Genomic DNA, 26,132 nt, shown 5'->3' with positions numbered 1-26,132 from the left:
CCCCTGCTATCCAGAAGTATAGCATTCCTTTGAAACCTTTCTTAAGCCCAGGTGGCATAAAGGGAAGAAGCAATTACCTTAGGACACATCTTGCTAATGGTTGCACAAAGTAAATTGAGATAAAGCACAGATGCTTACAGACATAGTTCACCACTGTGGCGGCTTGATATTGAGTGGCACTTCCGGTGCCACTTTTGCTGCTTAGGGTGTGTGCTGCTTCTGTAACAGCTTGCTGCAAATGCTTTTTGCCTTCTTTTTCCTGTGAAAGCGAAAATCCTCTGGATTTCTTTTGGTTAGCCAAAATAGGTACTAATGTAGGCCTTTCATGAAAGCTAAGTGGCGTAAAGCGAACTTTCAAAAAGCTGGAGATACCTGTTTTTACGTTCCCCAGTGGTGTGGTGTGTCTGTATCCTTACCCATTTGATAGGCAAACATTGGTACCCTCCTTTTTCCAATTTGCGTTAAAAACATTCTATTGATGTTGCACCTTCAAAGAAGACTTCTTGAGTGAAAAGCTGGCCTTACTAGTTGATTGGTTAGGTTTCTTGTGTTTATCTGTTTTTTAAATTGTATCACTGCTGGGATTTCTTTGATATATTTTCTGTTTCTGTCTTTGCCCAAGTTTCCTATTGTGGTAGTAGTATTTTTTCCATTGATATGTTTTGAGCTATTGGACTCTTAACATAGTAGTGTTAACATAATCCTGTTTCATTTATGTGATGCAGTTGTTTTCAGTTTGACATGCCTTTTACCTTGAGTGATTTTTTGGTTAATATAGTAATTTTTTTTTTTTTTTTTTTTTTTTTTTTTTTTTTTTTGCGGTATGCGGGCCTCTCACTGTTGTGGCCTCTCCCGTTGCGGAGCACAGGCTCCGGACGCACAGGCTCAGCGGCCATGGCTCACGGGCTTAGTTGCTCCGCGGCATGTGGGATCCTCCCGGACCAGGGCACGAACCCGTGTCTCCTGCATCCGCAGGCGGACTCTCAACCACTGCGCCACCAGGGAAGCCCTAATATAGTAATTTTTAAAAAATATGCCTAACTCCTTTGAATTAATGCTTAGATCATTGGTTTCATGGTTTTATCCTTTTTCTAATGGGATTTGGACTCCATATTTGCTGCTAATCACCACTTTATGTTTATCCCACAAATTTGGTACTTCATCTGACATAGCAAACATTTCTTTCTAATACTTGTGATTTATTCTTTGACCATTGTTTTGTTTAGGTGCTATTCAATAATTTCCAAATGTATGGTGATTAAAAATTTTTTTTAGTTTTTATACAATTTTTAAAGGTTACTTTCCATTTACAGATATTACAAAATATTGGCTATATGCCTCATGTTGTACAATACATCCTTGAGCCTATCTTAACCCAGTAGTTTGTACCTCCCACTCGCCCACCCACCTATTGTCCCTTTCCCAAGTTTTTTTTTTTTTTAACTGTTCTTAGGTTAGTATTATGTTTAGAAAGACTTTTTCAGGGCTTCCCTGGTGGCGTAGTGGTTGAGAGCCCGCCTGCCGATGCAGGGGACATGGGTTCGTGCCCCGGTCTGGGAAGATCCCACATGCTGCGGAGTGGCTGGGCCTGTGAGCCATGGCCGCTGAGCCTGCGCGTCCGGAGCCTGTGCTCCGCAACGGGAGAGGCCACAACAATGAGAGGCCCACATACTGCAAAAAAAATAAAAATAAATAAAAAAAGAAAGACCTTTTCAATTTATGATCTCAGAAGCCACTACCTAAATCCTCTTCTGGTGCTTCGATGTATTTTTTTAAAAAATTTAAGTATTTAAATCTGTCTGGAATTTATTTTGTCATTTTATTTATTTTATATTTCACAATATGTCTAGCTAGCTATTCAATACCATTCATCCGCTTGAAAACCACTGTTTTGAAAGGTCACTATTTAAATTCCTTTATATTCTTTGCTCTATCTTGGGATTTGTGTCCTTTCAGTCTTTGTCAGTTTACTTATATACCAGTCTCATCTGGATTTAATGTAACTTTATAATATACTCTCATATCTATTAGGGCAAGTTCCCCTTAATGGCTCTTTTTCAGAATTTTCTTGATTGTTGTCATGCATCATTTTTTCCATTAGAATTTAGAGTTTCTGTTTCTGTTATTAACGTTAGAGGAAATCTCAAAGACATAAAGAGAAGAAATGAAGTCTTGGTTCTTCTCATCTCCTTTAGTGTTCTAGGAGATTCCCAACCTGAAGTTGAATAATGACCAACTAAGATTTGTTTATTTGTTTTTTCACCTCCACTTCCCCAGAGTGAAATAAAACCACACTGAAAAAAAGTCATCATTACTGAGTTAGCATTTGGTGGCTATTAAATTTACCTTGGTTTGAGAGACTCTTTTAATATCCAAAACTATATCTGTCCTTGTTACTACTTTTTTTTGCGGGGGCCACACCACACACCATGTGGGATCTTATTTCCCCAATCAGGGATTGAACCCACGCCCCCTGCTGTGGAATTGCAGAGTCTTAACCACTGGATCTGCAGGGAAGTCCCATCCTGTTACTATTAATAGAATTAAGTAATGCTATAGCATGAAATTAGTATATCTTATGTGATATAGCATGGGAGAAATATGTTTGATAATCTTTCAACTTTTTAAAAATCTTTTTTTTCCAGCCACCTGTCTTTACCAGTTTCCAAGACTATGTTACTGGGCTTCAGACTTTAATTTCGAATGTTGTGGATCATATTAAAGGACTTGAAACACATCTAATTGCACTTAAACTTGAAGAACTTATTTTAGAAGACACTTCCCTCTCACTGGTAAGAGACTGTATGGTAAGAGACTATAGTTGATCAGCAATAAGTTATATATAGATATTCAAGTGTTCTTATTGTTATCACAGGGACAAGTTAATTTTTAATTCATTATTCTCTCCTTATGGGACTTGTGATTAGAAGGTGCCTGGCACTGGTTTTTTGCTGTAGTCTTGGTGGTGATGGTGTCTCCTCCCCCTTCATCCCCCCTCTTGCTTTCCACCTTTGAATACATTTTTGGGGGTTTTCTTTTACTGTGAAAACAACTGATGAATTGTTGAGGAGTAGAATTAGTATTGTCCCTGTTTTGAGCACCATAGGAAACCAGGCATACTTTTGAGATTCAGGGACAGTCTCCTTGACTGAGAACTTACCTGCTGTTGGATTGGCTGGTTTCTTTGCCAGCCCAGCAATTATCACATGGAAAAGAAAAGATGCTGGACATCAGAACTAATTATGTCAGTAATAATGAGGCCAGAGCAAGCCAGCCAAAAAGGAATGGAAACAAGTATGGAATCAAAGGTACTAGTCGGTTAGTGTTCTCCTGATCATTATTTTAGGCTGATTTCTTGAAATTCTACTAGCAAAATCCCTGATAAAGTCTCACTTTAAAAAATGTGGATTCTTTTTAAAAAGTTAATTAAATAAAACAAACAAATGGTGTCAGGTGAGTTAACACGTACCAGCTTGGAGTAGGTTTAGGATTTTGATAGGAGCCAGAAGAGCATTGGTGGAGCCACCTGATTCTGGCTAGTTGTTCCAGGGATGAAACTCCGATGGCGAGAAAATGCTTTCCTTGAGTAGTTTGTCTGACCTAAGCCTCTGCTGATGAGGAAGCTCATCCAGCAATCTGAGGGCGGGCATCATCCTAGCCTAAGACCTCCACCCAGGCCCTTCTAGGGAAGGGAGTGAATGGAATCTTGCTTGGCACACCAGCTTTAAAAGGTTGTGAACCCCTCTTTTGTAAAATGTCAACATGTTAGAGCTTTGAAAAAAGGGCTTACTGTGGGAAAGGGCTCAGAGCATTTAACATTTCCAAAGACTGATTAAAGAAAGCAGACAAGTGTTGGCTAGAAGTTTGGTTTTATCCAGTTAAGCTATATATTCAACTGTTTTCTTATGTACATTAGAATGAATATAGACTTCAGTGGTGATTAGAGGTACTGATTGATGGATTACTAATTCTTCAGTTTTTTTTTTTTAATTCTTTAGTATTTTTGTCTTCCTTTTTTAAAGCCTTACATTGTTTTGGAAAGTAAAATATGTACACGGTAAAAAAAGAAATTCAAAGAGTAAAGAAAGAATGTCCAGTGAAATGTCTCCTTTCCATTCTAACCCATTCCCTAGTTCCCTTTTTAGAAGGAACTGCTGTTATCAATGATTTCTTGTGTAATCTTCCTGAGTTAGAGAACCCATTTACAAGTGTTATGACCGTGCCCCTCCCCCCACATCTTGCCTTTAAACACAGATGATAGGGTATTATACCTATTGTTTAGTCGCTTGTTTTGTGTTTAGTCTCTAGGAGATCATTACATATAAGTAACTTATCTACCTTGTTCCTTTTAACTGCTCCGTACTGTTTCACTGTTTCTTTACAGACAAAAATGTATGCTTGTTACAAGATAATTAGAAAATAAAGAGTAGCACCTCCCAGTTCCCAGCCCCAAATGAGTCCCAGTCCCACCATCCAGAACCACCTCCACCTCTCCCTCTCCTCTATCCCCTTAACACATTTGTGTCTGCCATTAGCCTTTATGACTTACTTCCAGGTACTTGGTTACCCAGTAAAGGCCTAGTAATTAAATCCTTGTGAAACAGGTACATCCCAGGCAGGAATCTGCCTTCTGCCCCCATGTGCATGCCAAAAGGTCCTTGCTAGTCCTTTTGGACCCCTTTTACCTATAAAAGAGATCTGGTAATTCATAGTAGTAGATTTGGAGCTGTTTAACTTTTGACTTTTTAGATTAAATGCAAACTCATTCTGTGCTCTAAACTCCCATCCCCTTTTGTGAATAGTATAGAAAAGTAAGAACTCGAAACTATAGTACCTATTCTTTAAAATCTTAAGGATTGCACACTTGGACAGACGTCACATTGCTTCCTGTGGTTGGGCTTTGCTGGACATCTTTGAGATTTTCAATAAGTAGATATAAATTTATTGAGCTCACTGTTGTTGGGCTTAAAGCTTGTAGAAATATAATGATCAAAGACCTGGCTGTAGAGTCTGGCTGTAGAGCAATGCATACAAATTACTAAATTGGAGATAACGATATAGGCACAAAAATCTGAGTGAGTCAAAAAGAGTCTCACTGGAAGAGGGGACATTTGAGGATTAATAAATTTTCACCAGGCAGACAGGAATGGAAGAAAGGAATCCCAAGCAGGAGGAGGCACAGACAACAGCACAGAGGCAGGAAAGTGAATTGTGTGGCGCACCATGAGTCATTTGGCAGAGCCAGAGCCCATGGTGATTTCGGACGCAGGCAGCAGTAAGTGGCAGCTTGCAGCAAGCAGCAGTGAGCAGTAGCAGGAAGCAAGATCTTAGTTCCCAGACCGGGAGTCCTAACAACTGGACCACAGGGGCCAGCAGCTAGGGCCTGGCTCCCTAGTCCTTACGTGCCGTGGCAGGAAAGAATTCAGGCAAGGAGGCAGAAGGTAAAGAAAAGTAAAAAAAGTTTATTGGAAAAGCAAAGTACGTGCGGAAAGATGCACGGGCAAACTCAGAGTCGCGCCTTTGGGAAGTTTAAATCCTTTATAAGGTGTCAGTCTTCCGGGTCTTTGTCTTCTTTTTGGCCAGTTGTATTGTTTTGACCCCAGGGCTAATTTGTTTCTGGACCCTCCCCTGGGTGCGCATGCACCCAGTTAAGATGGATCCCACTGCAAAAGCCTCTGGGAGGAGATGGCAGGACTTACTATGGTCTGGCATCTCCTGCCTTTTTGATGCTGTGTAGGCCTTTGCACATGCTTAGTGTTCCCTTGCCCCAAGGATGGGAGGTGTGTGACCGCTGGATCATTTAATAGGGTTTAGTCCCACTCTGTCCCTGCCATAAAAATGCCCAATGTCCCGTTATTTACCCTGTTCCTGTTGCTGGTTTTTATATTGAGGTGCACATCTCGAAATATAGACAGGAGTCCAGTCATAAACATGTAGTCCTGGAGCCCTTTTGTCTCTTGCTTCAGGAAATGTAAACAGGGTAAACAGGGACTGGTAATGAATGTCCGGCCTGGAGCTCATCTTCTCCTCATCCCATGAGGTGTGAACAGGAGGCCAGTTGTAAATGCCTAGCCTGGAGCCCATCTATCTCCTGCCTCAATGGTATGTGGGAGGGACTGTTGGATACAAAGGTGACAGGCATAGTAGCCCTGCAGTTGTCAAGAGGATTGAGTGGTTGTTCTTGTTGAAAGATCTGCCTCCTGAAATGAGGAATAAGATTTCTCATTTTGATTATTCTAGAGGTTATCCTTAACTCTGGGCTACTTTCTAGATTTTCCAAGCCCTGGTTCTGTCTTCATCTTTTGACCTTGGGAAAGTTGCTTAACCTCTTTGGGCCTCAGTTTCTTTATTTGTAAAATGGAAATCATAATAATGTTAATGCAAGCTAGTGTGCCCAGTGCACAGTGAGCCCAAATAAACTGAAACGTTGGAGTTTGGAGCAGAGAAAGGTTTATTGCAAGGCCAGTGCAAGTAGACGGGTGGCTCATGCCCTAAAAGCCCAGAACTCCCTGAAGGGTTTCAGCAAAGCATTTTTAAAAGCCAGGTGAGGGAGGAGGGTCGCAGGGTGTGTGATCAGATCGTGCACAGTTCTCTGATTGGCTGATGATGGGGGAACAGGGTCGTGTCACAGGGGTTAACTTTATCAGTCCTTAGGCTCTAGGAGGCTTGGGGCTATGTGCTCATGGTCATCAAGTAGTTAACATCTTCTATTTGATGGGGGGATTGCTTTCACATCTGCAAAACAACTCAGGAAATTTGCATCAAATACTATTATCTAGGTACTTCAGAGAAGAGCTAAAGCAGAGGATGTGGGGGAAGGCCTGTCCCAGGAAGGCCCCATAGTGTCCTGCTCGAATACAATAATACCTACTTCATAGGGTTATAGTGAAGATTAAACAAAACAATAATGGCTTTGTATTGCTTATTTTGTTAAAGTCATGATACATATAACATACTGAGCAGCACCGGCCACCAAATATTGGATCCATGTAGTGCTCAGTACTTTCTTTTGGGTTTAAAAAAAGAAAAAAGTAAATAAAACCCTTCAGTTCCATTTACCTTAGGTTCACTTTTTTCTTTCCTTCCTTCCTTTCTTTCTAAACTTGAAACACCATGAACAAGGCCTCAGGAGTACTATCCCTACTCCTGGTCCCCTTTTCCTCTTCCCTCGCGGTATCCACTGAAACTGGTTGTATGCCAAGACACCCCTCCCCTCCTTTTAAAAATATTTATTTATTTTGGTTGCACCAGGTCTTTGTTGCAGCATGTGGGATCTTTTAGTTGCAGCATGTGGGCTCATAGTTGTGGCATTCGAACTCTTAGTTGTAGCATGCATGTGGGATCTAGTTCCCGACTAGGGATCGAACCTGGGCCACCTGCATTGGGAGCATGGAGTCTTATCCACTGGACCACCAGGGAAGTGTCCCCCTCCCCACCCTTTTTTAAAAAAACCATCTGGTCTTAATGTAACTTTATAATGTACTCTAACATCTGTTAGGTTTTTTTAAAGTAAATTATATACACTTTATTTTATTCAGAAGCATGTTTTTTTTTCACTCAGCCAATATTCAAGAGTTCTGTTCAGGCTAATGCATCTAGATCAATCTTGTTCTTTTAAACAACTGTATAGTGTTCAAAATATGAATGTACCATAGCCATTGGACATATTTTAGGTTGTTTCTGTACATTTGCTTTTACATATAGTACTGAATGAAATGTATTTGTGTACATACCTTTTTATGCACTTGTTGGGTCATAAAGTGTGCTTATCTGGTTTCTTTTGGGCTTTAAAGTACTGCCAACTTCATGTAAAGCTAACCAGTTTTCAGTCAACCTTCTTTCTGTTTTTGAACACTCCATCCCCTTTATTTTTTGTGCTTTCTACCACAGGTCAAACGTGCAGCAAATATTTAACTCACATATTTGAGCAGCCTTAGGAAAACTGGTCTTTTTTAGTTGTTTGGCCTCTGGAACACGATCGTGGACTTTGTCAATATGGAGGGAGGCCTGTCAATATTGTAACTAGAAAAGATGATACTGGTAAATTTGATGCCTTTAAAAAGTGGCTGTGATAAGTCTAAACTAATAATAAATTTCTACTTTTTTTCCGATGAAACTAATAATAAGAAATCTCAATTTTTCCACTTTGTACAGCTCATAACAAAATAGTAGTGATTTTATGGCTAAAGTACTTAGTAATAATTTTCTAACTTTTTTCTTTTTTTAAAGTTTTTTTTTAAAATTTATTTATTTATTTATTTTTGGCTGTGTTGGGTCTTTGTTTCTGTGCGAGGGCTTTCTCTAGTTGCAGCAAGCAGGAGCCACTCTTCATCGCGGTGCGCACTCTTCATTGCTGAGCACAGGCTCCAGACGCGCAGGCTCAGTAGTTGTGGCTCACAGGCCCAGTTGCTCCACGGCATGTGGGATCTTCCCAGCCCAGGGCTTGAACCCGTGTCCTCTGCATTGGCAGGCAGATTCTCAACCACTGCGCCACCAGGGAAGCCCCTAACTTTTTTTCTTGATGAAAACTAGAAATCAGAAATCTCGCTTTTCTGACTTGATATAATTTATAACAAAGGTTACTTGAAAGATTGGTAATGCTAAAGCAATGGGTCTTAGTGAAAAGTCACATGGAAAAATATACATCTGTGATGAGTTTAGCCATCTTTGCATTTAATGAAATTGAAAATAACCCACGCTATTCTGATGGAGCTTGCAGTGAGACCAGAAGTAGTGGTAATTTTAACTTATACCTGAGGGTCTCTAATCTGGGGGAATGCTTTCTGAGCAAGACCACTAATTCTTGTTTCCTTTGTAGGAAGAGAGAAAATTTTCAAAGACTGTACAAGGGAAGGTGCAGAGCAGTTACCTGCACTCACTTCTAGAAATTGGGGAGCTGCTGAAAAAAAGACTTGAGACTACAAAGAAACTAAAAATTTAAGTTAGTGTGAACCACAAGCACTGATGACTCTACAACAGAAAATGACATCATCTTCCCAGGCAAAAGCTACATCTGATTGACCATCATTTTAATCCAGAACTTCCTCATAAAATGCATGAAGGACTTTGATCGTGAATTAATTTTTTAGGTATTAAATGTATACAACTGATTAAATTATTGTATATAAACCGGAAGCAGGACCCTCGTCTGGGTTTGACCACTTTTTATACATGTTCATATGCATATGGCAGCCACAAGAGAACTCCACTCTTCTTCTTCCCTTCTATCACCAGAAACATCTGGTGGGGTGGGGGGAAAGCAGCAATAGAAATTAAGCATAAAGCATCGACCTCAGAGCAGCTGAATGACCCTACCATTATAGTAGTGCGTGTTTTGGTCTGGTCCTTGAGCCTTAGGAAGCAGAAGGCAGAAGAAGAGGGGGACCATGATTGGGAGCAGGCCCTCTTTCCACATTAGCAGTTTAGTTTTGAGGCTTCCTCAAATGCGTGGCTCTCACAGAACCCAAGGCAGGTACCCAAAGGACCTCAGATGAAATTTGGCATAAGCACCTGCCACTGAAGGACATCACTCAGATGCCCACAGGCTGTCGTTTTTCAGCTTAATAATCCCAAATGGCCGAGACATCCCCATCCTAGCTCCTGTCAGAGTTAAATCAGAAGTAGCCTTCTGTTACCTTACAGCTCTTTTTGGAGGGGAAAGTAGCGCAGACCACTTTATAAGCCTGCTGAGGACTAGCTTGCTGTCTTTCGTCTGTTTGGGAAAGATGGGAATCACTGTTTTAAAGAAGAGAGGTGTACATAATTTATGCAGGCAAGTCTAACACCAGTGTCATTGGTTTTGTGAGCTATATATATATATATGTATATGCTTTTACATATCTATGTATATTTTCAACCATATATACATGTATATGTAAATGTATATACATGTATATATGCTTGAAAGTAAAGATTTAATACTTTAGTGTTTTTTAAGTGGGAGGTTTGGGAAGGAAGAAAGGAAGGAATGTATATTAATATGGATTTAACCTAGGTTTTAAGATTTAGGCTGGCAAAAGAAATGTTATCAATTGAGGTTCAGTTTACTTTTTTCAAACTTGTGAATTATTACCAGGATGGTGTTTACGTTGTTCATCTGGAGCTCCCCAAGACTGGCTTCAGAGGTTGGTTTGACAGAAAAGATGAACATTGCTCTTGAAAATGTTACACATTTTATACAACTGCTTTGGTAACGTTTTTGTGTTTGAATCTGTGTCTCTGTTTTTCGTCTTTGTTACCCAAATACCGTTAGTTAGTAATTCTGAAAAGCAAAGAAATGAATTTGATGAGGAAATTCAAGTATCTGCTGGAGGATTGGTCTTGAAGACCTTCAAGGTCCTTTCCAACTCATTTCTCCAGTGAAATGTGACACTTTTTTCTTTTAAAAGCAACCAAAAAAGAGCTTGGAAAATCTCTGTATGCAAAGCAATTGCATTTTGTCCCTATCATTTTGACTTTTTTAGATTCACAGTTTGGTAGGATGATTAATAACTGTCTCAACTTGTAGGGAAACTTTTTTGAAAATTACTGAATTACCTGGTCAAAAAAAGACTTGTTAGAAATCCTAGTCTATCCAGTAATTTTAAAAAAACAGTTTTGATGTTAATTGGTAGCCACAACTGTCATTCCCCATCCCATAAGAAAAGAACTGTCTTGAACAAGATGAATTAAAAATTCTGATTCTGAATCTAACTTAATAACATCATAATTTCATAAAAATATGGTCTATTTAGATGGAACCTTGTGTATGGGGTTGGGGGTATGTGTGTATGGCATGTGTTCTTGAAATGATATTTCTTTGAATATCCAAAAATACTATACATAGAAATAGAAATGTTCTTTGAAACAAGTCTATTAACTGACCGTGATCATTCTAGAATATTTGTGCTCAGTGGGCTGGCCTTGGTCCTCAGGGACAGTGTGTGACTCCAGTGGTCTACCTACCTAGTCTCTTGCCTAGGGGCATCTGGGTCCTCTACTGGTTTTAGTGACAGATAATGTTATGTTGGGGTTATGCTTCCTTTGTTACATGTTGATTTCTCTATTAAATGTAGCATTTCAATTAGATCCAACCTCTTACATTTTGAGATAATTGTAAAAAGAATGAAATACTGCAGAAATGGCCAATATCTTTTATTGATCTGTTCTTTTGGAAATTGTCATGCACTATAAATTGTGTACAGTTAAAAAAAATATATATATATATACACATATATTCTTACATGAGTAAAAAGCACCCTCTCCAGCAATTGTATGTAATTGGTATTTGAAGAGAATTCCCAAATAACTCATTGCTGCTGCTGCTGCTGTTTTTAGTTTGTGTGGGTTTTTTGTTTTATTTTGTTTTTGTGTGGAAAATTGATATTTAAAAAAAAAGGAGAGGAGAAAAAACACGACTACTGTTTACAGACTGAAAAATTACTGCTTTTTATACTACTGAGATCCTAAGTTAAGACTCTCCAAAGCAAACATTTGGTTTAAATCATTTATCTGATGTGGATAAAAGGTAGAGAACTTTTTAGTGTTCTCCACATAATGGAAAATGTACAAATGCCTAGCTGTGTTGCCCATCAATTTTGTATATTTTCATAATTTTAATTGTTCAAAATTGCATTATATTTTGCAATCACTATGTTCAGTCTGGATTTGTCTTTCATTCTAACTTTTAATATAAAAAGGGGTTTCAATGTATCTACAGCCTTGTTATTGAAACTCTTCCTACTTTTTTGCTGTGATTTATTAATATGGGAAGTATATATTCTTCCTTCTTCAGAATTAAGTGAAGCATAGCAAATCTATTTAAAATGGATGGGTTAATTTATTTAAACACTTTCATCTTAAGTTGGCATTTCTGCCTGGTTCATTTTTGTTCAGATTCCTAGAAGCCATAACCTTTTAAATGGTATAAGTCATCTCAATTTTGCATTGTTATATTCCTCAGAAAGATGGTAATATTTGTGAATTTAAAATTATTCCAAGGCCACTAGTCATTTTGTTTAAAGTACCTTGCGTGCTTGCATTCATTAATTCAACATTTATGTGTTGAGCACTTATTTACTACGTGCCAGATTCCATGTTAGGCTCTGCTGATATAATGGTAAATGAACTCTATATCCTAGTTAGTGGCTGAAGTGGGGGAAGAGACAATAAAAATAAATATTAGTTTGTAATTAAGTCCTGATTAATAAAATATGTCAGGGTATGTGATACATGGGGTCACAAGAGGACCTCTTGAGTGGTGCTATCTGACCTGAATGATGAAGAGTCAGCCATGGAAAAGCAAATACAAGTCAAAGGCCCCAAGGTAGAAAACTGCTGAGCATGTTCCAGTGACTATAAAAAAAGGCTCAAGTGCCTGGGACTTAATGAAAGGAGCAGAAAAGGGGTACAGATTGAGATAGAAGGTGGAGTGAGGATTAGAGCAATCAGGATTTTGTAGCCAGGGGAAGAAATGAGATTTCTAAATTTAGTGGGAAGTTACTGGAGGATTTCAGGCAGGCTGATGACATGATTTATCCAAGGGTATGTGAACCCATAGGCTGAGATCATTTATTCAGACACACAACACAGTAGAAAGAGGAACTGTTTGTTTTTCCTCCTAGTTTCCTTTCTGTCCTATGATACTAAATGCCCTTATTTGAGCCCTGAAAAAGTCTTTGCCTGCTTCTTCAGTTATGAATTAACTCCACCCCAACATTCTCTTTTTCCTTTAACAAAAAGTGGGCACTTGGATATACCTCACTGTCATTTTTGACTTTCCCCAAAAGGTGGGCTCAGGTTTATACTTTTTCATGTTCCCTGTTTTTTGTTTGTTTTTTTCTGGGTTTTTTTGCGGTACGCGGGCCTCTCACTGCTGTGGTCTCTCCCGTTGCGGAGCACAGGCTCCGGACGCGCAGGCCCAGCAGCCATGGCCCACGGGCCCAGCCGCTCCGCGGCATGTGGGATCTTTCCGGACCGGGGCACGAACCTACGTCCCCTGCATCGGCAGGCAGACCCCCAACCACTGCGCCACCAGGGAAGCCCCATGTTCCGTTTTTGAGATGCTGTCACGGCTTAGATGCAGACATGTTATTTCATAGTAACAAGTGGAGGCTAAGCAACCATGAGCCAAATGCTTATAAAAATTATTTGTGGGGTATCTATAGCAGTTTATGCTTGAGGAACAGAGCTTTTTTGCAACCTCAGCTTCCATAAAAGTAAAAGTGGGTCCCAGGTAATGTACTATTTTCCATATGAGAAAAGCAGTTACTGCAGATAAGGCTACCAAGACCACCCAGTGGGGTTAAGGGATAGATTCAAACTCTTAAGCAATGATGAAATGAGCTAAAATCCAGGGTGTCCCATGTCCCCCCTCCCCCCAACCCCCCCACCCCGGCCTCATACACACACTCCATCTCACATTCTTCATCCTGATGGCCATGTTCAAATCCTCAGATTGTCTTGGCTCTCTACTGAATAATCAATCTCTTCTGAAGTGATTCAAATGCCTACACACACACATATATATATTTTGTGTGTGTGTGGCACCAATTACCAAGAATTATTAGTAAATTAAAATTATCCTTGGCACTATTTGAGAAAACTTGCAGGTTCCTTAGCACAGGATTCTTCATGTTGGATCCAGGGGCTCATGTGCTTCAGTTTATCTGGAAATTCCCTTAAAACAGTCTGATTAGCATCTGAGCCATATTAGCGATTATATGCTAAGCAGTAGAGGGAAGGAATCCATTTGATGTGTTAGGGAAGATTTTTATGTGGCATATGCAAATCACTAGATTCTAAACTAGAAACAGGGAGGGCCTATCTTTAATGAAAAATACTTCACACAAAGAGCCTCTGATGTATGATAATCTAGTCCTGTCCAATAGCCTGTGTTTCTTCAACTCAAGACCCTAGGCTTATAAAATAATGATACCCAGCATGGACCCATCCAATGAAGTACCCGTAGACTGTTGCCCCTTTTCTTTCTCTTACAATTTAGATGAGACCACATTCAGGGACTGAATGCATTTAGTTTTAGAGTTCTATGCCTACCTGTCATTTGTCTTATTCTGATTTCCATAAGACAATGAATACTTAATTCGTTGGAAGTGACCCTGTTTTAGGTAGATGAGAAAAAATTAGAACAGCTCAAGCAAGTTTACCAGTGACAGGCATGCAAAAAGATCTTAGAAGTTTTCAATTAGAATTAATGAGTAGGGGACATATTGAAATTGTTGGGCCTAATATATAATTAGTTATTCTTTTGTCAAATGTTAAGAGTATCTGTGCTATGTCAGGTGTTTAGGTTTGAACATCTTTTATCTAGTTGATTTGAACTGTTAGCTTAAGCTGCACATTTTTTTTTTGTTCCATCCAATTAAACACATGGGTTTTCCTGCATCTTTTGTTTCCAGTGATCTTAAATACCCAATCTGGCTGAAATGGAGGAACATAGACAATGAGGTTTTATTTGCCAACTCTGCTCAACTTAAATTTCTTTATGTGGGTGCAATTAGATGTATTTCAGGAGCTGCAGTTTGATATTTTCAAATAGTTTTATATGAAAGTTTGGATGTTAACATGAAGCTTACTATTGCAGATTATTGCTCATCACTCCTGAGATCTGAAAGTCAGTACAGTGCTCTCCCACTCTGCTTTTTAAAAGTTGGTACTTATTGAGTAACTAACAAACAGTGACAAAGTGACTTAGATGGAAAACTATCCCCTTCTAAAAAAACTTTCAAATTGGACTGAATTGTATCATTTAGCTGCCTAAATCCAACTCTTAAAAAAACCTACCAGGTTATATTGGTAAAACTAAGAATTTGCTGAATTTATCTCATGGAGTATGAAAAAGAACTATACTGCCATTCAATTTGTGTGTGTGTGTGTGTGTGTGTGTGTGTGTGTGTGTGTGTTACGTGGGAGTATGAAAGGGAACTATACTGCCATTAAATTGTGTGTGGGGTGTGTGTGTGGGGGGGGGGGCGGTACGTGGGCGTCTCACTGTCGTGGCCTCTCCCATTGCGGAGCACAGGCTCCGGAAGCACAGGCCCTGCGGCCATGGCTCATGAGCCTAGCCCCTAGCCGCTCAGCGGCATGTGGGATCCCCCTGGACAGGGGCACGAACCCGTATCCCCCGCACCGGCAAGCGGACTCGCAACCACTGCGCCACCAGGGAAGCCCAGCCATTCCATTTTAAGGACCAGAAAATGGACAATGCCTTTTACCACTCGTAATCAGTCCACTTGAATCTGAACACCTGTGGAAAGTAATAAAGGTAGGCCTTGAGCTGGGACTAGTTTCCACAGTGTTACCAGGGTAGTCTGTTACCCTGGTAGAGCAGAGTCCACACCACCTTAGATTAAAAAATAAATTCAAAGGAGAAAGCAGGTCATAGGCCAAAGTATAATTTGTAAAAGAAAACTGAATGGCTTCAGGTCCATTTAACCAAAACACAGAAACTTTAATTGAATCAGAATTATATCTGTCAAAAACCTGGGCAGTACACTCTTCTTTATAGCACCAATTCCTTCTGAGGGGGTATTTCACAAGCCATCTGAGTAAATGTTCCAGCTCTACCGGACTGGTTACAGAGATGTTCCAAGCATAGTTACACCAGCATCAATATCTGGGCATACTCAGATTTCTGGTTTAGTGCCACTTTTCCTACCGCTCCCTTATATCCCAGGAGGGTCTCACAGCCAGCAGGTAGCTTACCCCTCCCCACCCAACCAAACCCTTGAAAACCCTGGAGTGCCTTTCACAGCTCCTGCTTCTCGGCCCCCTTCTTGTGGAAGGCAGTCAAAATGTTTAGGCTCTTCTGGAGCTCTTCCTTCTTCCCATCGCTCATCTTGTTCTTCTCAATCAGCTTGGTGATACGGGTCATCTCTGAGGCTGGGAAGTCCTCACCTTGGTCTAAGATCTTTCCCATGATCTTAAGGTATTGCTCGGCCCACTTCTTCTCAGCCTCCTTCACACTTGCAAGGCTGTCCTGCCCCTGCTTCAAGAGGGCCTGGCGGGCCTCCATACCAGAGGCTCTGATGAACTCTCCAGCAAGGGTGTCATACGCAGGCAGGCAACCAGGCATACCTAGGTAAACCCCATGTCCTTTTAGCCAGCGCTGGATGGCTCCAACCTTAACTGCCCCACTATATAGGACTGGGTTCTCAAAGTCCCCATCCCGGAAGAGGTAGAAGACTGGGTAGTTCTCCTTGTCCAGCTTGTATTTCTCACTCAGCTCCATATTCAGCTTGTCACCATAATCTGTGAATAGAAACCAGAAACGAGGAATAAGACATGAGGAAGGTATGGCAAGAGGTTGCTGTGAGGCCTATGTGAGCTGAGGGGAAGAAGAATCTCGGCTGTTTGAATTCCTCCTCTGCTACTTCCTAGCCATGTGGCATTAGTCAAATCCTTTAATCTCTCTGAACTTCATTTTCCTCATCTGAAAAAGGGTAATTCTGCATATTTATTATATGCCCACTATGTGCCAGGGACTGTTCTAAGTGCTGGGGACTTAGTTGTGATTTAGAGTGACTAAGAGTATCAAGCTCTCTGACCTCAAGGAGCTCATACTCTTCAAAGAGTGAGAAGAGAGATAATAAACCAATGAACCAAAGTGATTAGTGCTATAACGAAAATAAAATGGTGATATGACACAGTGATTGGGTGAGAAGGCCCACTTCGGGCGGTCATGGAAGGCCTCCCTGTGAAGATGACATGAGCTGAGGGACCTGAATATGTAGGAGACATATCGGACACATCAATAGCAGCCACATCAATTTGTGGGAAGTGTCTCAGGCAGAAAGGACTGCAAGTGCAAAAGCTCTGAGGCAGGCATGAGCTGGGTATATTTAAGGATTACAAAGTGTAGTATGGCTGGAGCTTAGTGAATGTGTGGTAGGTAATGAACTCGGTCCCTACTGAGTTCTGTTGGGAGGAACCAATGAGGGGATATGTGCACTTAACCTGGCAGAGTTAAGTGTTTAATATGTGATAGCTGTTAGTATTTGCTATGTCTTTCCCAAAAGGCAGCCAGCAGCCCCAAGGGTTACAACTGGTTTCTTACACCTGGCCAAGAAGAAATGGCCAAGACCACCTATTACTGGGTAGTAGTATAAGAAGTGTGGGGTTCCAATCCTAGTTCTGGCACTTTATAATCTTGAGCTAGTTACTCTAAGCATCTGTTTCTTCATTTGGGGAGTCATAAAACTTTCTTCACAGAGTTGCCACAGGATGACATACATGTAAAACACTTAGCACAGTGGCCTGGCACATAATAAACATTTCAGAAATGTCAGCTATTGTTAATATTATTAAAGCCCCAAAGAAGTAGACACACAGTTGAGTTGGACTTGATCGACTGCCCTGAAGAAGTGTGACAGCTACCTCTATCCAAGACCAGACTCAAGAGCTCACTAGGGAACTGTGGCATCTCAGCTGGGAGGAAGCAGAGAGGGAAGAACCTACTGCATTCCTCCTAAGAATACACACTTAGGAGGAGCTCTGAATGAGCCCCTTGCTACCCCAGCCTGAGACAAATCATTTAAGCTCCCTGAGCTTCAGTTTTCCTCAAGTATAAAAAGGAGATAATGCATCTCGCTTCTCAGGCGAGGTTCAAGTGAAGATTAAAAATGCAATGTCTGTGTACATCTTTACAGACCAAAAAACCACGAAATGTTGGCAACTATGTATTAAAGTTGTCCCTATCATTGAGAGCTACCCTTGGTTTAGTGGCAGCTCTGGTGGATTTAAGCAAAAGCCCAAACCCAATAGTTTTGGTACAAAAGAGCTGAAATGAAGATGGAAAAACTGACTACGCTGTCCCCCGGGAGGCAAGGCACCCCCTCTGACTACCGTCCCCTGCAAGGAGAGCTCCAAGCTCTCACAGTAAGTTTGATGTCAGTGTGGGTGAAGGGTGAAGGATGGTGAATTCCCTCCCCTCAGGTACCTGCAAGGTTGAGCTGAGGTTCTGTGGTCACAGAATCTGCTCAACCTAAGCTTGCCATGGGTACCAGACTCCTTGAGAGGACATGACCCCATTTATACTCCTAGTATGTGGCTCAGACAGAAAGGTACTGGGTGTTCCCCCTACAAGTAGGGAAATAATTCCTAGTTTTCCTCCCCCTCTGCCCTCCTCAGTCATCCCAGACTTGTCCATACCTGAGATCCCCACCTCTGCCACCAAGAGATCATCGCTGGAAGCCGAGTTTTCAGCCAGACGCTTGAACTCATCCTGCTTCTCACCGTAGGGGTACTGGGTGTCAAACTTCACCAAGACGAACTTGCATTTGGGAATGACCTGAGGGCATTCAGAGCTGAGCAAGTGGGGGTTCCCAAGGACCTTTGGGGCTAATTCCCTTTCCCAAGGGACCCCTGTTTAAGAAACAGAGTGGAAAACAAGCCCACGAGGGAGACAAGCTCGCATATACTAACCTTCATGCATTCATTCACCCACTGATTCACTTAACAATTTGACGGTGTCTACTACTGAGTACCCCATTAAGTAGTTGCTCACACTAATCAAACTGTCTGGAACAAACAATACTACAGATATACTAAGGCCTTCTCCTCCAGTGGCCCTTTTGGTAAGGCTAAGGAAACACATCCTTAGCACACGCCACGTTGGCCCCTGTCGTGCCCATCATCCCAGGGGCCTTTCTCTGGCAGTGAACCAGAAATCTGACCCAAACCAACCAACCGTCTATAAAGGAGTTGGCACCACGGAGGATGCTCTGGCTAGGGAGTCCAGAGTTTGCACTCTGCAATTTCAGGGCTCATAGGAAGTTGCTGAGAGGCCAGGCTTAGGACAATGTCCCCTCCCTAAACTACAGTTTCCTTGAAGTTAGATCTCTAAGACCTAAACTGTCAGGGTCCAGACTTCTATTTCAATTATGGTAAAATTTACATCACAGAGATTTATTACATTAACTGTGTTGCACAACCATCACTAATATCTAGTTCCAGAACATTTTCATCACCCAAAAAGGAAACACGGATCCATTAAGCAGTCATTCCCCAATCCTCCTTCCCCCAGCCCCCGGCAACCACTAATCTGCTTTCTGTCTGTATGGATTTGTCTACTCTGATGGACTCATACAATAAGTGACCTTTTGTGTCTAGCTTCTTTCACTTAGCATAATGTTTTCAAGATTCATTCATGTTGTAGCATGCATCGGTATTTCATTCCTTTTTATGGCCAAATAAATATTCCATTGTATGGATATATCATATTTTGTTTACCCATTCATCAACAGATGGTCATTTAGGTTGTTTCCACCTTTTGGTTATTTGTGAATAGTGCTGATATAAAGATTTGTGCACAAGTTTTTGTTTGAATACCTGTTTTCATCTCTTTGGGGAATATACCTAGGAGTGGAACTGCACTGGTCATACAGCAATTCTATATTTAACTTACTGAGGAATTCCAAAACTTCACTTTGATGGTTTCACCCAATGCATAGATTTTATCTAATAAGCTGCCTCTGGTTGGCAGTACTGCCTCCCCTCCTCCTACAACTTTTAATTTTTCTAATCAAAGTCATCACTACAGGTTAATTTTTCATCACAGGCAATCCCTGCCATAATTAAGTCAAGCTGACATCAGTTCAGTTTTTGTTAGTCCTTGTTTCTTACTGTGGGTTGCTGTCCATTTCGTTTTACGTTTTTAAAAATATTTAACAGCGCCAGAGGACACAAGGGAGGAGGGACCAGAACAGGTAATCTTTTAAGTGGTCACTGACCCCAAAAAGTCTGAGTTCTGGAGTCTAAGAGCAAGGAAGACTTAAAAATATAAATCAGATCACATCCCTCTGGCCCATTTGGCCTTATTTCAGTTTAACACAGCAAACATTCCCACTCAGGGCCTTTTCATTTGCTGTCTCTGCTGGCTAGAGTGCCCTTTCCGTGGTTCTTTCCATGGTTGTCAAAGCTCAGTTCAAATGTCCTCTCCTAACGGAGAGGCCTCCCCCACTCATACCATCTAATTCTGCTTCATATCCATCATACTCTAGCAGGCTACTGCCTGCTACTTTCTTCACTGCATTAATCTTTCTCTGAAATCCTTATTTGCTTGTTGTCGGTCCTCTACACTAAAATATAATTTATGAGAATAAGGACCGTCTCTGACCTGTTTTCTGCTGTATTATCCCCAGTGCCCAACAGTGCCCTGGCATGTGGCAGATGCTCCGAAAATATCTAATAAATGAACAAAACCAGGGCAGGCTTTGATAGCAGATGCTACATGTCCAGGGAGAAAATTTTATAAAAGAACACATGAAAACCTAACTTCAAGGGGCCTACATTTATATTATGGAATAATATTAATAATAATACAGTGGTGTAACATTGAAATAGAATTGAGAGGCCATCATCTTTTATTTTACCATTCTTAGCCATCAGCAGAATGGTTTTGAATGGCAAACATTTGCACAGCTAATTTTTTCTTGTTCTTTTACTCAACCTGTACCTCTTAACTGCTTTAAAAATCTCTCTCGGGACTTTCCTGGTGATCCAGTGGTTAAGACTCCGTGCTTCCAATGTAGCGGGCACAGGTTCGATCCCTGGTCAGGGAACTAAGATCCCACATGTGGCCCAGCACGGCCAAAAAAAAAAAAAAGAAAGAAATAGAAGTCTCTCTTTTCTTCATCCTTGAGGAATCAGCTCCACCATAACCTACATTTAGTTGACTTGCTTCTTCAATGTATAGATGAATTCATTATTCATTCATTCATTCAATAAAAAGGTAGTGAGGACCTAACATGTGCCAGGCACTGTTCTAAGTGAACACAGCAGTAAAGAAAACAGACAGGGTTTCTCATTTTTAGTGATGGTAAAGGGCAAGAAACAAAAAAAGACACTGGAAATCACTGAAAGGCAAAGCACGGAACAAGTCTCCTGTATATGGTAACCCTAGGAAGCTCCCCTTTTGTTCAATGGTGATGGAAGAGAGTGAGATTTAGAAAGGGACTGGAGAAAACATTTGTTCATTCATTCGACAAATTATTATTGAGCATCTTCTATGTAACAGGTAACTTGCTAGGCTGTGCAGATGATCAGTGAACAGGATACACAAGGTAGTTCTTCACAAGCATATAATATCCTAGCGTGGGACACAATACACTAGACAAGAAAAAAAAATCAGTGATGAGTGCTCTACAGAGAAATCAAACAGGGTAATGTGACTGGCACTTTAGACTGGGGGAGGGGGAAATCTGAGAAGGTAACATTTAACCCAAGCCTGAACGATGAGGAGCAGCCAGCCTTTCAAAGATTGGGCAAAGAATGTTCTAGTCACAAAGAACTGCCAGTACAAAGGGCCTAAGGCAGTAATGAGCTAGAAACAGCCAAAGGACAGAGGGCACGGCATGTGTGGTTGGAGCAGAGGGCACAAAGAGGAGAATGGTTAGGAGATGAGAGGAGAGGGAAGCAAGGGTCAGATCATGTAGGACTTAGGCTACTGGACTGAGAGGCTCCAGAGTAATAACAGGGAGGCTAGTGAGGAGGCTACATAACCATAGCCTAGACTAGGGTGGTAGCTATAAAGATGGAGGCACACCAATTGATTAGGAAATACTATACTGTTACCGTGCAGTTTCCCTCTAAGTCACATTTGGTCTGTGATGTTACCCCATATCCATGTTTGGGTGGTAGGGGTGTCACTCTGCCAGGAAAGCCCCTCAAAGCAAAGGGTGCTGTGCGGTGTGTGCCTGACAACCAGCCAGTCATATCTACACTTTTAAATTCTTGAAACTTTGCATTCTGTGAGCCACCGGTGCCAACTCCACAAGGAACCCTTTTGAAAATACGAAGATTTAAACCACTTGATATAGATTTAGAGCTCCACTTCTTGGTTTCACTTCTTGGTTTCACTTCCCAGTAATGGGTACAAATTAAGAAAATAAATTAATAAGTCTCAACACTTAGCTTGCCCATCTCATAGGCGAAATTAAAAAGGTGCCAGTGGGTGTAAAATTAAGGGATTGGGACTGCATTCAGCCTTCAATATTTCCAACGTCCATTTACCGAGGCCAAGACCCCAATTCTGCAAATATGAAGGCGGGGGTAGAGGCGAATCCTTCCTTCCATGTCTCGACCCGATTTTATTTGTCACCAGGCCCAAAACACTCACTGTAGGGTGGCTGAACCGAAGCTCATTCATAACTCTAGCACTTTTTAAGGAGACGCAGAATATCTGGACAGTGGCTGCAATCCAAGCCAAAGGGAAAGGGGCGCTGAAACGCAGGCTAACGAGCCGCGTTTCCAACCTTGCCCCACCACCGACGGGTGGCGTCCGCCTAGTACCGCCCTCCGAGTCTCCTACTTGGGATTTGAGGATTGGATCTCGCCCGGCACCGCCCTCTTCCCATATGCGACGGGAAGAGGCACCCAGCTCCTTCGGCTGCACCTCTGCGATTCTCTCGCAAAAGAGGAATCAAGTGCAAATACTGCAAAGGTGCGCGGGTACCCTGGAACACGTACGCTCCATGGTCATGATACGGCCTCGGCCCAGATTCCACCAGTCCTACAGGACGGTGGGAAGTAACGGGATTGTCGCTACAGACCACCTCCTGCCAGCTCTCTGTCCCCTGTGTCCCCCACGGGTGCGCGCTCCCCTGGGCAGTCTGGCTGCACCTGCGCGCGATGTCCCCCGCCCCGTTACCTTGTAGAAAGTGATTGTATCCAGGGGAAGGGCGCCCTTGGTGTGCAGGCCGCTGACGCCTTGCGGAGCAGAGAGGAGCAGGAGGAACAGGAGACGGGGAAACAATTGGGAGAGAGAAGCGGCGCGGGGAACAGCGGCAGCCATAACGCCGGATTCTGGCAGTAAGAGTTAGGAAGGCTGTAGTGGAGCAAGCGCGGAGCCGGGAGTCACGTGGCTAGGAAGGCGGGCACGGGTGCGCGCACGTGTACAGCCAGGCCGGCTCAGGCCGGCCTAGGGTGAGAGGGAGGAGCCACGTGAGGGGCGGGGAAATGGAGCTACCGCGCGTGCGCACTCGGCGAAGCCCCGGCGGGCCTAGGGTGAGCGGGCCTGGCCGCGTGGCAGTGTGGGGGATGAACTGCAGTGCCTTGGCGGCTGGGGGAGGGGAGGAGGAAAATGAGGACTGAGAGACTGCCGCGCACGCGCACGCGCACGCGCACGCGCAGTCAGCGAGGCTTGCTACCAGCCTCCTTTTTTCCCGTCGTCTTCCGCGCGAGCCGCGGCGCGAAGCGCGTGTTTGGCGTCCTTGCAGTTCTTCGATGGCTCTCCTCTTTTTCAAAGATGACGAAGCCAGCCGTCATTTCTTCCTGCCTTTGGTCCGTCAGGCAGTCGGTTGGGACCTGTTGCTACCTTCGGTTAGTCTGTCTTGTCAGTTTGACTGTGCTACTACCTCTCAGTCAGTCATACTCCTCTCCCTCCCTTAGCCACGACCCGAGTTGGTCAGTGAGACTCAGCTATTCGTCAGTATGGCAGTCAGGGCCACTCCTGCCGCTTCCCAGTCCGATACGAAACCTACTCTGTGGTGAGCGCCTCACCAGGGAGGCTCCAGGCTTCTATAAAAATAGGCTTCCCTGAAAGCTGAGTACCCGTCGAGCTGTGTCCTAGGCTCTCTGAAGATATATATATTTTTAATCCTAGTAATTCTCTTCAACAGGTGTTTGTTTAGGATAGTTTACACCAGATCCTGGTTTTTGCCTGCGGGAATACAGAATCGAGAGGAAAGATAGCAGTGTACTGAACAAACTCAGTGGTGGAAGAAGACGTGGGAATAGTAATATAACCATTACAGTGTAATCGGTAGAAAATAAGACTATATTACAGTCTCGTGAAAGCACAAATGGAGATTCAGTCAACCCTGCTCAGGAATGTCAGGGAAAGTTATAGACGGGAGATGACTTTTGAACTGGATCTTGAAAGAAGAGGAGGTGTTTGCAGGGCAAACACCAAAGGATATTTTTAGCAAGGGGGAAAGCGTGATGAATCTGTGAAGGTAAATGGGCACGTTGTAAAGGATCTTATCAAGCTAAAGGGTTTGGAGCCACCAGAGGCTGTAGCTAGGAGAGTGACGTTAGATTTGCTGTCAGTCAGGAATAAAGGGGATGCATTAGAATGGAGAAAGCTGAGGTCAGGGAGGTTCACTGCAATAGTCTAGGTGGGAGAGATTAAGGTTCTGTAATAGGACCTAAGAGAAAGATGAAAAGATGAGGTTGGAATTGAGAAACTTTTATAGGGTAGAATTCACAAGACTTGATGAACAAATGGATATGCTGGTAAGAGAATAAATTATATAATGCACTATAAGGGGCTTAGCACCAAGTTAACCATTGCATGTGTACAATAAATGTGTGTAGGTATGTATGTATGTATAAAGTAGTCATCAAAGATAATAGCCAATCTTGGGCAGCCAGTTTAGATAGAAATTTTGAGGGAGTCCAGTGTGTGTGTGTTTGTGTGTGTGTGTGTGTGTGTGTGTGTGTGTTGGGAAGGTTCAGAAAAATTTATTTTGAGTTTGCCCTAATAAAATATTAAAGAAAATGCACCACATAGACAAGTGAATAGAAGTTAGAAGAAGGGATGATTACTGTGAGCTAAGGTGGTTAAAGACAGCTTCATGTAGGAGGTGGAAACAGAACATTTTAGGTGGAGAACAAGTGAAAAAAGAGCAGAAATGGAAATGAGCATGATGTTTTGGGGAATGACCGGTTTGCTGGAGTGAGTTCTCAAAACGGTAGATAGTAAGACAGTTTTAAGCCCAGGTAGGGGAGAATCTTGAAAATCAAATTAGGAAATTGCTATTTTTTCCTGTAGTCAGTAAGGAGCTATTACCCACTTCTGAGTGTATAAATGCTTTGAGCACGTCTACGGTAGTTACTATGATTGATCTGGAGTGACTTTTTAGTCATGATTAGTTTACAAGTAGGTTTTGAGAAAAGTGCAAGAAGTGGATTGGTTGGAGAGGGAACCGAAATATTGGTACTTTTGTTATGAGTTGCAGAAGTGCAGTAATTGTCTTAATGCTGCCTTTTAATAGTGCCCTGGTCCCAGTCAGTTACCTCATGGTATAATTAGATTCTTGGCTTCAGGACCTTGACAAGAACAATCTACACAAATAAGCCAAGTATAACTCTCCATATTTAGGAAGTCATAAAATCCCACAGTTGGGCTTCCCTGGTGGCGCAGTGGTTGAGAATCCGCCTGCCGATGCAGGGGACACGGGTTCGTGCCCTGGTACGGGAAGGTCCCACATGCCGCGGAGCGGCTGGGCCCATGAGCCATGGCCACTGAGCCTGTGCCCGGAGCCTGTGCCCCGCAACGGGAGAGGCCGCAACAATGAGAGGCCCGCGTACCGCAAAAAAAAAAAAAAAAAAAAAAAAAAAAAATATCCCACAGTTGACTCTGTTGTGGAAAATCAAAAGGCTAACCCTGGATGAGGTAGGAAGGAGGAGGTGGCAAGGCATGTTACTTGAGTGTGCATATGACTCAGTGTAGCAGCTGGAGTAAGGAAGAAGGAAAATGGCATGGTCTGCTAAGACAACTAATACAAATTCCCCATCTTTTTTTCTGACATCATCAAGCTGGTGAGCCCCCAGTCGCACTGACATCTTTTATTTCTCATATACACAAGGCATGTTCCTGCCTCAGAGCCTTTGTGCTGGCTTTCTCCCTCTAGAACACTTTTCTTCAAGATATTCATATGGCCGGCTCCTTCACTTCCTTCAAGTCTTTGCTCCAATGTCAGCTTCCTAAGATCTACCCTGACCATACTCAAAAGAAAATCGCTCCTCCCTGATACCTCCCTGCTTTCCATCTCCCTTCTCTCTGTTATTTTTTCTCCATAGCACTCTTCAACTTAACATGCTGTATAATTTGCTTATTTTCTTTTAAAAAATTAATTAACTAATTAATTAATTTGGCTGCATTGGGTCTTAGTTGTGGCACATGGGATCTTTCGTGGTGGCACGCGGGCTCTTCGTTGCAGTGTGCGGGATTCTCTCTAGTTGTGGCCTGTGGGCTCCAGGGCGTGCGGGCTCAGTAGTTTTGATGCACGGGCTCTGTAGTTGTGGTGCACGGGCTCCAGAGCTTATGGGCTTAGTTGCCGCATGGCATGTGGGATCTTAGTTCCCCAACCAGGGATTGAACCTGCGTCCCCTGCATTGGAAGGCAGATTCTT

At 42.4% G+C, this 26,132-nt stretch overlaps 3 protein-coding genes across 9 annotated transcripts in view; 2 read left to right on the top strand and 1 right to left on the bottom strand.

Annotated features, from left to right (window-relative positions):
- NAA25 (N-alpha-acetyltransferase 25, NatB auxiliary subunit) overlaps positions 1-11,632 on the top strand; it is a 74,914-nt gene extending 63,282 nt beyond the window's left edge. For both annotated transcript variants that reach the window (XM_067016140.1, XM_059040518.2), the window contains 2 exons: positions 2,646-2,792; positions 8,819-11,632. In XM_067016140.1, coding sequence (XP_066872241.1) covers positions 2,646-2,792; positions 8,819-8,941 — 270 coding nt within the window. In that variant the 3' untranslated portion in view covers positions 8,942-11,632. The remainder of the gene's footprint in view (positions 1-2,645; positions 2,793-8,818) is intronic.
- A 3,791-nt stretch (positions 11,633-15,423) lies between these two features.
- On the bottom strand, positions 15,424-23,046 carry ERP29 (endoplasmic reticulum protein 29). The gene is made up of 3 exons (XM_059040589.2): positions 22,646-23,046; positions 18,148-18,286; positions 15,424-16,248 (listed from the first exon to the last, which is right to left on the bottom strand). The coding sequence occupies exons 1-3, from the start codon at positions 22,787-22,789 to the stop codon at positions 15,746-15,748; spliced, it is 786 nt and encodes a 261-aa protein (XP_058896572.1). The 5' UTR covers positions 22,790-23,046; the 3' UTR covers positions 15,424-15,745.
- The window catches only part of TMEM116 (transmembrane protein 116), a 143,933-nt gene continuing 140,157 nt past the window's right edge, over positions 22,357-26,132 (top strand). For 4 of the 6 annotated variants that reach the window (XM_067015010.1, XM_067015011.1, XM_067015014.1 and 1 more), the window contains exon 1: positions 23,179-23,316. In XM_067015010.1, coding sequence (XP_066871111.1) covers positions 23,221-23,316 — 96 coding nt within the window. In that variant the 5' untranslated portion in view covers positions 23,179-23,220. Of the gene's footprint in view, positions 22,439-23,178; positions 23,317-26,132 lie in introns of those variants that run through there. The other 2 variants (XM_067015012.1, XM_067015009.1) reach the window with 2 other exon arrangements.

This window comes from Kogia breviceps, chromosome 15 (genome assembly GCF_026419965.1).
Source record: "Kogia breviceps isolate mKogBre1 chromosome 15, mKogBre1 haplotype 1, whole genome shotgun sequence".
Taxonomy (NCBI): Eukaryota; Metazoa; Chordata; class Mammalia; order Artiodactyla; family Physeteridae; genus Kogia; species Kogia breviceps.
The sequence above is the reverse complement of the archived record's forward strand: the minus strand, read 5'-3'. Positions and strand labels throughout refer to the sequence as shown.